The 13,390-nt window shown below is 38.2% G+C and overlaps 3 protein-coding genes and 1 pseudogene across 3 annotated transcripts in view; 2 read left to right on the top strand and 2 right to left on the bottom strand.

Moving 5' to 3' along the window:
• LOC145484659 (uncharacterized) overlaps nt 1-12,881 on the top strand; it is a 107,731-nt gene extending 94,850 nt beyond the window's left edge. Inside the window, exon 2 of the mRNA XM_081463264.1 lies at nt 12,866-12,881. The gene's annotated coding sequence lies outside the window, so the exon portion shown is untranslated. The remainder of the gene's footprint in view (nt 1-12,865) is intronic.
• On the bottom strand, nt 2,350-12,568 carry LOC145485294 (uncharacterized). The gene is made up of 4 exons (XM_081463981.1): nt 10,330-12,568; nt 8,534-8,632; nt 3,588-4,090; nt 2,350-3,180 (listed from the first exon to the last, which is right to left on the bottom strand). The coding sequence occupies exons 1-4, from the start codon at nt 11,204-11,206 to the stop codon at nt 2,935-2,937; spliced, it is 1,725 nt and encodes a 574-aa protein (XP_081320107.1). The 5' UTR covers nt 11,207-12,568; the 3' UTR covers nt 2,350-2,934.
• LOC145484691 (uncharacterized) lies at nt 4,455-5,081 on the top strand (annotated as a pseudogene).
• LOC145484382 (uncharacterized) lies at nt 6,179-8,348 on the bottom strand. The gene is made up of 5 exons (XM_081462998.1): nt 8,104-8,348; nt 7,781-7,968; nt 7,520-7,564; nt 6,889-7,246; nt 6,179-6,450 (listed from the first exon to the last, which is right to left on the bottom strand). Exons 2-5 carry the CDS (start codon nt 7,928-7,930, stop codon nt 6,179-6,181), a joined length of 825 nt encoding a protein of 274 aa, XP_081319124.1. The 5' UTR covers nt 7,931-7,968; nt 8,104-8,348.
• Nucleotides 12,882-13,390: the final 509 nt, after the last annotated feature.

Here is a 13,390-nt window from a genome sequence, read left to right on the forward strand (position 1 = left end):
CCTATTTATGACCTGACCAAAAATTCGAAACCCTATTTATGACCTGAGCCTTAAATCAAAACCCTGTTTCAGACCTGCGTTATAATTAGTTCCCTAGTTCAGACCAATGTTAAATTACCGTAAACATAATTTGTCAAGGGCTTTTGTTGATTTTCTTTTCGATAATGATGAAAACGTGACTTCTCCTTAAGAACAAAACCCATATCAAGTCTAGAGTGCAAAAACCATTCCCTATTTATGACCAATGTGGCCAAAATCAGCTAAAATCGATACCCTATTTGTGAGTAAAAAGGGCAGAAAAACCATACCCTTGGGGCTGCACATACCTATATAGCCCATAAAAGGGAGTACCCCACCCCGGGGGGTTGTTGGAGTTGTGGCCCAGTTTCAATTGAGTTCAATTTTAAGTCCAAACTTATGTAAGTCTGAAATTGGAAGCAATATTTACCTTATTGCTAGAAAAGAGGCAGTTTTCACAAACCACTAACATTTTAACTTAAGCCATTGGCTTGTTCAAATATATTCATACATTTGACGTTTCAGGGAATGGAAGACATTATTTACGGAAGCAACATAAGAAAAAGCACGAACCCATTATTTTTAAGATGCAGTATACATTCAGTTCAGTGAATCCAATTCAATAATATCACCCAATTAGATTATGAGCTCGAGATTTCTATCGCGTGATATCACATATAGAAATCGAGAGGAAATAATCTAATTGTTTTGTCTTCGCTTCATTCGCCATCAAAACTTTTGTTACGTTGTCCGGCAATAACTGATCTCTTTGTTGCTCTTATTGCACAGCTCGTGCAAAAAGTAAAGCTGAATTTATTTTCCTCCTAGTATGTATTCATTAATACTCAATAATTTCGCTTTAGTGTATCTGTAGTCTCTCGTCGTAACTGTTGTTAATTATTATTTGTAATATCGTTAGTTTATTAGTTGTCTTTAGTCATCGTTGTCAATTCTAGTCTCTTTAGTTCTCTTGTTACCTTCAGTTGTATTTAGTTGTACCTAGTTGTATATTAATAACTCGTCCAAACATGACCCGCCTAGATTAGCTCAGCTATCCGCGGACATGTTACAATTGTTATTTTAATTTGATAACAAATAAAATGTATGTATGTATATGTATGTATGTATGTAGCTTATCTATGCTTGCTATGAGATAAGTCTACTGTACGAGCGATGGGATATTTGTCTCGATACATTTGTTTCTTTTTGCAGGATCCGTTTTGTGTGGAGTGTCTTTTCCCACATTGTCTGCAGTAAGCGTGGACAGACTTTTCGCCCTACAGACAAGTTGTAACTTTGAAGCGAATGTTTCTATTTGTGATAAACTTTCGGGTCATGTCCAGTTTCGCTGCTACGATATGTACTTTGTTAACTATCTGGTAACGTTATCCTATGGCTATATAATAGTATCACTGTGTAGCACTATCGATCATATCTTACACAAAGATTTTTCCTGCCCTCCATCGCCATCAGGTTCAAGGTCCAAGCCAAATAATTCCATTGAATATAACTCGTTACCGAAAGGCAGTATCCAGTGCATTGTGGTTGCAGCTGACATTAATTATTTGTTGTCTGCCACAAGGTATAGCGGAAGCTGTACTCACTCGTAGTCGACTATCTCCTGTTGCCGTCCTTGTTATGCAGTTTACTGGTACCTTAGCTTTCTCCAATTCATCATTAAATCCAATACTTTACGGTTGGAAGACTAAAGAAGTGGGACGTGCAGTGAAGGACACAATCAGACAAGTACTTTGTTGTTCATAGCGTTAGTACTGGTCGACTTATGCTAATTAAGAAAATAGTTGGCAATCCCGAATGGGTTAGAACTCAGAAAAAATCTAATAACATTTAATATTTTATTTTGTCCAGTTTGCTAAGACGATTCGTGTTATGTATTTTTTTCTGCTTTTGTTTTGTTTTGTTTTGTTTTTTGTTTTTGTTTTTTTCAAGGCCTTATATAAAGAGATAAGGAGAGTCGGGAACAGCTCTGTGATATCTGGTGTGGCATTAACCTGCTGGAAACCAATGAAATTAAAAGGAGAATTCAGAGTGGAAATGCGTTCTTATAAGCTAGTAAGAATACCCTCAACGAATCATTCTTATTTCCCTTTCGTTGAAGAACAATGGCGGCGATGGTTTACGGACAGAGATTTGGGAAGGATATTTTGGTTCTTCTTCATTTAGTATATTCTCTTCTAGCTTCGAAATAGAGGAAAGACTATGAGTAACGTTGAAAAATTCCATGAGCCACGTGGAGGCGATTTACATCAGATTTCACCTTATAAACACTGGGATGATGGAATGGAAATTCCATGGATGCCCATGATCAAGAAACACAACAACAGGAGAGCCGTACGACAGCAGACTGCCGAGTAAACAACTAACCGAAACAGCCAGGATCGAAATACGCTAGTCAAAACCATTGAAAAGCAACCAATCTCAGAGGAGCTTGGTAGTATATGGGATGACGGCTTACCTAGCCAGTCGACGTCATCGCCCGCATGATGAACGTAAGCAGTATGCAGTCGAAGCGTCGCGATCTACATAACCAGCGACCACATCGTGAGACAAACGAGACTACTTTATTATTATTGTACTTTACCTCGATGAACAACTGCATTCTTTCTACGACATTTGAAGCTGTGACTAGAAACAGAGGCGGCGAAAAGGGGAAAGGGACGAGGTGTAGCAAGTTGATACACGGCTTCAGTGACATTTGTGGAAATTGAAATAAAATGGAAAACTATTACAAAGTTTTCTTCGATTGACGACTTAATAACGAATAAACATGCCTGACTTTTTCCTTACATCTTTCAATTTAGCTCCTACTTTGTTTGAAGCTTTCAAAACCTTGCTCCACCGAAATTGCTTGGTGCCAGTTTAAAAACGTACCTTCCAACTGTCCTACCTATGCTGTCAGACGTTTTCTGTACTTACACATCGTTTTATTTTACCATGTTTTTCATTTTCGTCGAGTTTCTTGTTGTAGTGTACTTTGTACTGCTCAAGCATTGTCTCCACCATGTGAAAAGCTTTCGGTTTGTAATGAACATGGTCCACGCATCTAGGTGGATACGAACCGGTCAATGAATATACGTCTATGACTTCAAATCCTGCTTTGCACATGGCTGACACGGAGTAAGCGTTGAAGAGGGCAACTCGCTGAAATGAGAGAATGCAAAAATATTTTGTTTAGGTTCTAACCGTTTGTCTTGAACACTCTGCCTGTCTTTAGTGTTTAATGAGAGTATATCTTGTCAACTTCTAGATCTGGAGCATCTTTAAGAATTTGAAACAGCCAATAAAATGTGGAATATCTCACATTTTTATTTATACTCGAACTACTTAGACGCCCATGAAGAATTCCTCGATAAAAGGCTGTTCTAGCTTAATAAATGACCCCTTTGCTTCGAAGCAGATGCTTCATGTTGTGCTGTTGGTTAAAAAAAAAAAAGGCCAGAGGAGACGCGTTTTCAATTAAACATTGTACAACAACGAATTTTAGAACGTTTACTGATCTAATTTATACCCTTGCATCCTTAGAAGCTGAAAAATCAGAGAGTACAAACCTGGGAAGTATAAAATCGAAAATCAGTTTCCTTTGAGGACGAGGCCTGTTCCTTGCAAATGGCGGTGGATGACTTCCAAATGATTTTAGACTTATACTTTGGAACTATTTTACCTTGTGAGAGTTCCTTCTCCTTCAAAACCAGTATCAAGTCATCTATGAGCCTCTGATAAGTGGTAAAATTGACGGTTTTTGAAAAATGAAGGACCAGGTTTAAAAGTAAGGTACTTTCTTCCTTCTGCATTTCAGGCTTGCGTAGAACGTTGACAATGGTTTCGATGACTTTCTCAGGTCTAAAATCAAGATCACTTTCCAGTTTACTGTTCAAGCCTTTGTTGTGAGCAGGGTAGATCCACATGTAGCTATTGCGGCATTTTTTATATAAAGATTTACATAAGGGACGAGTCATGACAGATCTGTAAAACTGCATACTCAGTGAATCACCGTAGATCCAAAGCGTTCCAGATTTTTTGTACTTCTGTGGCATCGACCAATCGTAGGACTCTGCTTTATAAAAATTTAAAAAGAGAAAACATGTTAAAGTAAACCAAAAGTGGATTCCATAACAATGTGAAACCGTAGAATAAACAACGAAATGGCCTATTAAATTCTGCGGCAGTTTAGGATAACTTGAAATAAGGCGACAAATCATACGCATTTCTGATAAACTGAATGGCTTGACAGTTCGTGAGTAAAGAAATAAAACTTTCAACTGAAGTTAGCGACGTCGTCGTCGTTTCTTTTACAAACGTCTTATTTGTTTTGACTGATGCACGCCGGGAATTTTTTGGCCCGAATCCGGCCAAAGCGACAGGCTCAAGTAAAGCGTCAGCGGTTGACTCCAACTAGGCTCTTTTACTAAACAAAGATGGCGGCCATAAGTGGAGTATTTTGGAATACTGTTCGAGGAGTACTTACGATCGCAGAAGCAGAACTTGCATGTAAAGTTGTTCAAATGGAAAAAATTAATGATGCAATTGAGGATATGAGAAGTTTGTTGGGGCCTATATGCATTCGTCATTTCAATACACGCGTTGGATTTAAGCACATTGTCGGAAATTTGTTCCCAATGCTACAGAGGCAAACAATGGATTGGCTCAAGCAATTTCGGCGACGAATGTCTCCCCGATGCTCTGTCAAACACCCTTGGCAGGTAATTGTGGAAGAAAAGCTACCCGGGGAGCTTTTTGATGTTTTTGAAACGATCGTTTCCCAAACAAATTTCGGGGTAATAACAATTAAAACACCCAAGAACTGCGTGTTTGCCTTCACTTCGCACAACCGAGTGAGAAAGGTTTTTTTCTGATTGTACCGATCAGAATCTTACTCAAGCCACCTTCTGGAAAAAAAATATATTAAAGGAAACAAGCGTGTAGAAGCGATTATCAATGAAGAAAAACAATTTGGGATGAAATATTCCTACAAGAAGGAACTCATGGTCATAGATTTCAATTATGGTTATTGCAATGAACAGGACTGGCCTCAGCATGTATAAATATAATAACGGCAATCAGAAAAATAGTTTCAACACTTTTGATTTGCTGCCTTATAATATTTTGCTACAACGTTCAGGCCTGATCTCATTAGAGTCATGAAATCCCTGACAAGAAAGGTTATTCTGTAGTAATAAAATCCTTGATGTTCATACCAAATAATTGTTACATATCACTTGCTTTTCCTTGAATCAATACAATATATAAATCATATATAATATAAAAATAGAGAAATATATTAATATGTAATATATATAATATTGAAATATATTTTCATATTAACGAAAACTAATACAGATAATTTACTTTCCCGTGAATCACACGCTAAGAAATAAATATATAAATATAGAATATATATTTTTATGTAATGATAAAGTAATCATAAAGATTATATGTTTTCCATTGAATCATCCCAAAATATATAAGGAAATATTTTATGGTAATATTGATCATTCATATAAATAATTAGATTTCTTTTGCTGCACTCAAACTGTGTAATAGATAAATTATTTTGTATCTCAGAGGCATTTTTACAAAAATTCTGTTCAGCCTATGCTGTATTTTATAGCTGCTTTTGCTTCATTTGCGATTTTCTCATGAATCACTCATAAAGGTATATACTGTAGAATATATTTTTTATATGCTAAGGATAATTTCATAAGTTAAGATGGTTGCCACAGCCACAGGATCTTGAAATTCCCTGACTTTTCCCTGACAAATGTAAAATTTCCCTGACCAACTAAATTAAAAAAATCACAAGTTAGTCCTGGTAATGGTTTCCAACCTCCCCTCACAGCCAACCTCTCCACCCATTTAACATCACTGAATAGGCAAGAAATAAATCAGTACTCTTAAATTTCACTTTTCCCTGACTGCTCTCAAAGACTTAAACTTTTCCTGACCTTGAAGAATTATTTTTTCCCTGACCATTTCCTGACCTGTGGCAACCATGTTTAATCATACAGACAATATGTTGTGCTCTGAATCACTAAAAAATATATATATTGATAATTCATACAAAATATATATATTTGTAATAGATATTGTATCTTATGTTAATTTGTATCTAAGATAAATGTTTACAAATGTTCTGTTCAGCCTATTTTATAGCTGCTTTTGCTTCATTTGTTATTTTTCCTTGAATCACAGAGTCAGACACTAACTTGTGCAAATGGTCAGAACAAAAATTACATTTCTCAACATCAGCATTTTTGGATAAACCACAATTTGGAAGCAGCTCAAACTGAAAGGACACAATCTTCTCCTTACCATCAACTTGTATAGAATACAAATTTCCTTCTATTCTTGTCATTTGATCTCTTAGCATTGTCATATCTGCGAACAGGTTCACAGTCTTCACAGCAGTTTGCCCTGAACAACAGGAAATTTTCTGCAGAGCTACACACACGTTGCCCACAATTTAAAAAACTGACCAGCCAAGCCAAGGCCTCGTCATCTTTTCCAAAGGGTGCCCCATCCGCACCTATTGCCACTTTAAAAGACCCCTCTTGCTCTCCAAACCAGTTAAGCTTATCCCTTCTTTTATTGTTGGCACTGAGGTAAAACTGTGCCATTTTAAACAATAGCTGGAGAAGGTTCCGATACTTTCCGTTGAATTTACATTCCTCATCAATCCCATTACAAAGTGTTTCCATCACATCACTTAATTCACCAATGTCAATTTGATTAATTCTATGCAATAACTCCTTATATGTAAGAAGTCTGGGTACTGGAATGTTTTTCATGAACTGAATGTGAACTTTAAGCATATTGTCAATGATGACCTTATAGAGTTATACTTCTGCTTACTTGCAATTCCACCCCCGTACAAAATATTTACACTCCTAACAAACTTGGTATGACTTTTCTCAAACTCTAGTATCTTCTGATTTACAATTTTTGGAATCACCTTTTCTGTAAACTTAGCACATTTCATTAATGCATCAGTTAACATTCCTATGGGAGCAGTCTCATTTAAAACTGCAATGAGTCCTGCATAAGCAGGTGCCATGTTTTCTTCAGTTGCACCATGCAGCATTTTTGCAGCACTGACTGTCTGGGTTTTTCTTCGCCTGGCACTTCGGCTAGGACTAGATATCTTTCCATCAGCCCCCAAACTAGTTGGAGAGCTTTTCCTTCTATTTATCAGGAGGTCACCAACAGAAATCTTAGGAAAAAAATAAAATGCCCATCTTCAGCCCAAGTTCAATAGCTACTTTTCATGTATTATATATTAATTATTTTATTAGATACATATTTCTACATTACCGAATTTCAAAGTTCTAAAGCTGTGACATGTAAATTCAATCACCAAAACATGCCAGGAATATATATATATATATATATATATATATATAGATAGATAGATAGATAGATAGATAGATAGATAGATAGATAGATATAGATATATATATAAAACACAACAATTCGAAAAACTGACCTTTTCCTGAACATCTTGATTTTCTTTATTAATGAACAATTTTGCCTAAAAAAATACAATGTAACCTGAGTTTCACACCAAATCATCACAACAACAGTGTATCTCGTGATAATCTGCGAAAACTTTAGCCCACATAGACGTATTTAGAGCTAAAACACATTTTCATGGGTTTGATTCAGAACTAGATTCTCCCAATAACATTGAAAGACATGTAAGTGAGCAGTTAGGCGAATTTGATATTTGATCTTACATGTTATTTACCTTCGACTCCAGTCGCTCTAACTTCCTTGCTTTTTTCGCAAATTCTCGATCACGGGCAATGGCACTCACAAGAAGGACGTCTTGCTGTCGTTTGATTTGTAAATAATCATTCAGAGGGAAGCGTTTTTTAAATCCTTTTCTTGGAGCCATCTGGCCGACGTCCGAAGCCAAGCGTCTTCATTCACATTCTGCGAGAAAAGTAAGAGTCACTTCGCTTTGTAAAGTCGAAGTTCCGAGAATTCCAGCGAAATTAGGCTCAGAAAATGTACAATTACAGGGAAACGAGAAGAAAATCGAAAATTCTGAATCGGACAAGTTCTTACCACTTGATGCATTGATCCGTAGTTTGGTTTCTTGCCCCTTCTTGTCTTGTCGTTCTAGAGTTTAAATCTTTCAAAGATCGCCTACAAAATACACTTTGCTTCTGAAGACAATGACATACGTTGATTCTCGACCGACGGAAGCACATAATATTATCTTCACAATGCAAAGTTTGGTACCAAAATGAAGCGCTTGAGTGGCTCTATTTGCTTCGTCAAAATTTACCGCGCTGGCAATTAACCATAAGTCATAGGGGGCCTGCATACTTTGCTCCTTCCAGACTCTGTCTCAGACCCCCACTCGGCCAATATGGCGATCGAAAAAACTGCGGACAAATATTTGGCCGAAATATGACCTAGAAATTCCCGGCGTGATGTACCGTCGCTAGATCTCCTGTGTGAGAATTGAAAGACTCAAAAACGCATTCCCAACCTTTAAGATATGGCATCCACCGTCGTGTTTTCCATTGACCGAATCCATCCCACAAATACTTGCAGGTTTCAGAACAAGAGGCAAGTCCTTCAAGTTTGTCTGCATGAGAAACAACAAGGTAAAATACTTCATTGGTAACATTTGACTCTTCAAAGTCTGTTAAGCTAAAACAAAACAACTGAGCTCATGATGTTATTGCTGGAAATAACCATAATCTATATACTAAGTTTTTTTTTTTGCTGCGCAGCGAAGCGATACAGCTTGCTAATCCGGGCATGCGCAGCAGTGGTATAGTTTTGCTGGTCTGTTGCTGTGTATTTACAATATGTCTCGCTTTTTATGTCTCACCAGACGCGAAAACGAGATTCTTCTCTGCCTGAGGTACTTCTCTGGCTGAGTGCCTTAGCTATTTTCCAAACGCGAGAGCCGTACAAGAAGAATATCGGCCAGAGATCTTGACAGCAAGGTCCGAATACAGCGAGTTCTGTACAAACAAGACCGAGTGCCGATGTTCTCCTCGAGCAAGCTTGGTTAATAAGAGATTTATTACACGACTGAAAATGTTAAGAAATATTGATACGCTCACGGACTGTAAAAACATCTCAGACTTCAAAAGGGCAATTCTGATTGGGATCCGACTTGGCATATACTCACGACTGATGTAAAAAATAAAAAACAAAAACAAAACAAAACACAGAAGAGAAAAAGAGTAAGAAGGAAAAGGGAAAAAAATAATCTTTTATATGAATACAAGAAACCTAAACCATAAAACTACAGAGCGATCGTGCGAAATCATTCGGGATATTGCCCGGTCTGTTACTTAGTGAGAATATTGTACCGGTGATAGACCAATCTGATTGACTGATTTCAGTTATTGGCCCTTGACGTGTAATAGGGCTGGATATTGGCCAAGTGCTCTTTTTAAGCATTTATGAAGGGAGATGGTGTCGTAGTGTATGACCACGCAAAACAAACAAACAAACAAACAAACAAACAAACAAACAAACAAACAAACGAGGCAAATTAAATATCCAGCCATCTTAACCAAGCAAGCTTGTTTAATAAAAGATTATTTACATGGAACCTGCTTCGGCTTCGGAGAATTTTTTCCTGCTTGACAAAGCGCATAATCCCGAGCGGGCATCTACCCGCTCGGGTAGCCAACCACAGCGACGAATTTGGTTCAACCTGCCCGCTCACATAATAGAGCCGTATAATAAAGTGACTGAACATTACCATTTTGCGCAACACAATCTTGCGCATGCGCATGCACTTAAGCTTTTTTATTGCATATTACATTACATCACATTACAGATCGCTATGGGGAAAGTAAAGTGACGGCCGCTCGCAACAGTTTGCAGCATGTTTCAGCAATTGTACTTTGATAAATTATTACTGCCACTCGTTTTCAGTTGACACTATAGTAATGACATCAAGCAAATGCCCAGTCATCCAGTGAACAAGTTATAGTCATACTTTGGCATTGCAAGTTACCATAGCAACAGTTTAAGCTAATCAAAACACTTTTCAATTTATCTTAAACGTTTATGTAATAAATCAAACGGGAAAGACTTTGTTTGACCACATTTACAAACACTGCGAAGAGAGTTGGAAATAAAGCGCGCAGCGGAGTAATTTTGACGAACTTCGAGGTGTTTGAAAATGTGGTCAAATACTGTCTTGAGTGATTGATATGTCTTTTCAATCGAAACTAAAATTAAGGAGAAAATGGAGAATTTGTGCGTGTTTGATATCAATATAGGCTGACTTACTGTGCTAAAAAGAAATCTACTTACCAGAAAGAGGGGCTTTTAGCTGAGCCTTAGTCACAGTTATGTTTAAGGTACGATGTCCATGCTTTACCAAGTATTCGTCTAAGGGTCCTAGAGTTCCATTTCTGTGGTTGGCCCCCTGAACGTCGCCTATGATGAACCAATCGCGAGGTGGGTCTTTGAAGCCATCACACAGACTGTAATCAAGGTAAATCATTAGTTGATAGACACCAGGCTCCGTGATGAGAAATAGAGCTTCGTAAGTTCCATTATTGTGATCGAAAACAGTGGCCGCAATGCTTGTTGGACCACGTACGTAAACCCTCCAGGTGTCTCCACCAATCAACTTCGTTCGATTGTCTGAGGTTTTTGACTGGATTAAAATTTTGCTGAACTCTCCCGCTGGTCTGATATCTTGGAATATAATGTCACTTGTTGTAGCGTTGCTTCTATTGGTTTTACCCCAATGCTCCTTCACTAATCCCCAGGCCATATTGTCAGCACAAGGCTTAATAATATTCTTCCAGTCTACCCGTGCACGGCGCTGACGAAGCCACTCGTGTCGGAAGTCTTGCAATCTACGCGAAATTAACGACTTTTTTGCTCGACGACGGTTTTGATGTACATTGTTACGAGAATTGTCTGGTCCTTTCTCTGAGTTAATCAAAGAGTTGATTTTATCTTTACTGTTCAATTTATTGATTCCGTCACCAAATGGATATCCAGTGACTTCCCTTGGAGAAACAACGCCAACAAGAGGCGGACAACTGTTCGTCATGTCCGTGCAATACAGCAAGCAGAGGAGAAGTAGTACACCAAGGCAAACGGGAAAGCATAGGAACCGCATCAAACCTGGCACTGGTTTGTTGTGGCTCTTGGGAAGCAGAGAAATAGAAGGCATCGTCTTGATGAATAAGCTAGATTGGAGTGAAAATGGAAAGAAACGGGGAGAGACTGAGTACGATAACTTATGTGTTTACGGTTCTTGTTGAAAGGAATACACTTTTAGTTTAGTTTTGCATTGCACTCTTAGTGATTGTTGTAAGGAACTCAGACCAATTTTTTAGCCAAGTTAAACCAAAGTTGTGCATGAATCTCGAGCAGGCTTTCGCGCGCTTTACACCAGTTGCATCTATTTGCTTGGAGGTCTGATTCGTGCACTAGATTGTCTGTATACTTGGTAATTCGCCAGAGAGACTACTTTGGGATTGGTTATCGCAACACACGAATGTAAATCTCAGTCTGTAACGCTCACATGAGACAACGCATGAGAAAAACATCACTCATATCGAAATGATTGTGAAAAGAATGCTAGCATTACGAACAATTCAAATCTTTTAACCATGAGAAGTTATTTCCACAACTCGAGTTCGTGTTTCATTAGGGTATCCAAACACTTCGAAAAAATACTGAAAAGCACTTGGCTTACGGCCTCGTGCTTTCAATTATTTCTCTGTGCTTGGATGCCTCAATAATGCACTCACTTTCGTTGTGGAAATAGTACTCAAACGTTTGTTCCTGATGTATTTGCTTGCAAATGTGACGTGATTACATTTACATGAAATTTATCTCACTGTCGTTACTAAAGTAAATACGAAAGTTCCACTTACATTTGCGACACATTTACTTTCTATCCAAAAAGTGAAATTTCCCGTTTGACTGCACCGGAGTGAAAAACGATAAGCCCTTTCCATTCCCCTTTTTTGCCCTCCAAAATTGTAAATGGCTGACTCTCCCGCAATTTTGTTTGCCTTTGAATTATCCAATGACTTCGTAGTTTAAATCGCTAATATAAAAGCAACCAAACGAGCATAGAACAAACGAAAGCCAACCCGACCAAAAAGACAGCTGAGAGTGCAGAAATTAAAACATCTTTGGAACGTCTTTTCAAAATCACAACGAATAAAAGGACTTTGCACCACACTCCAACCATTTCGTCGAGAGCTTAGAGAAAGGGAGCTTAGGCAACGACGACAACGTCGCCGAGGACGACGCCTAGCTAGAAGAAAATGAATTCATATTTTACAAGCGAAATTCGCGGTTGTCTAGATCTGTTCGGTAGGCCAATGACTCTAAAAACGTGCTTAAATTAAATATGCAACGACGGCGTTCAATTCCAAATGGAAATAAAAAATTTTAGCCGTCGTCGTCCACGTTCCGTAGACGACACAAAACTTGGTCATTTCACGCTGTTGTTTTCAGAGGACGGCATGTGATCTTTTCAAAAGAATCACAAGTGCCACTGGCCATGTATTATATGACTTGCTCCCACCCAAACGTAACAGAGCTCTTAGAGAAAGGGGCCATGACTTCATACTCCCTAAAGTAAAAACGGAGCGATTCAAACGGGCTTTTGTAAATAGATATCTTTTTAAATTTATTTCTTAAAATCTTTGTTGTAATATATATGATAGATTTTTTCTAGTTTAGCTTAGTTTCTTATTGATTGTAAAACCACACATATGTTGTGACTGATTTCTTAATAAAGATTTATAATAATAATAAAGATTTATAGTGCACGTGAACAGCTATTGTTTTGCTCATTAAACCTGTTGTTTAGTGACGTTCTCGTTGCCGTCTTCGTCGCGGTTTGCTTAAGCTCCCTAATAACGCGCGGGTAACATATCCGGGGAAATACTGGGTACCATGTCCAAAACTAACTTAAGAGGTATTACCTTTAAGTCAGGAGCCATAATCGGGGACGGAGACCGTAAGCGCGCGCCATTTCTAGTATTGGGGCTGTCCCTATGATATGGGACAATTTTTCTATTTTTAGAACAAATTGCTCCATCCCGTACGGCACACGCGCGTATATGCTGCGAGGATTTTTGCGGATGTAGCGCGGGGAAATGGTGTCCGAAATTCCTGACATGTTTGATGCTTTTGGCCCACAACTCAATATTTTCATGTCTGTTGGAATTTTGCTTCAGTGTTTCCGTCGTAAGCTGCTCCAGTTTGAGTGAAGTAAGACAGTGTCGAATCTAGTTATGTAGTGCCGCTTTATATCACTGACCAAGTTGTATTCCGCAGCCTCTTTTACAAGGGCTCCACATTACTCCACTCTAAGTTTCACATATGTTCAAGA

The sequence above is a fragment of the Orbicella franksi genome, chromosome 4 (assembly GCF_964199315.1).
Source record: "Orbicella franksi chromosome 4, jaOrbFran1.1, whole genome shotgun sequence".
NCBI lineage: Eukaryota > Metazoa > Cnidaria > Anthozoa > Scleractinia > Merulinidae > Orbicella > Orbicella franksi.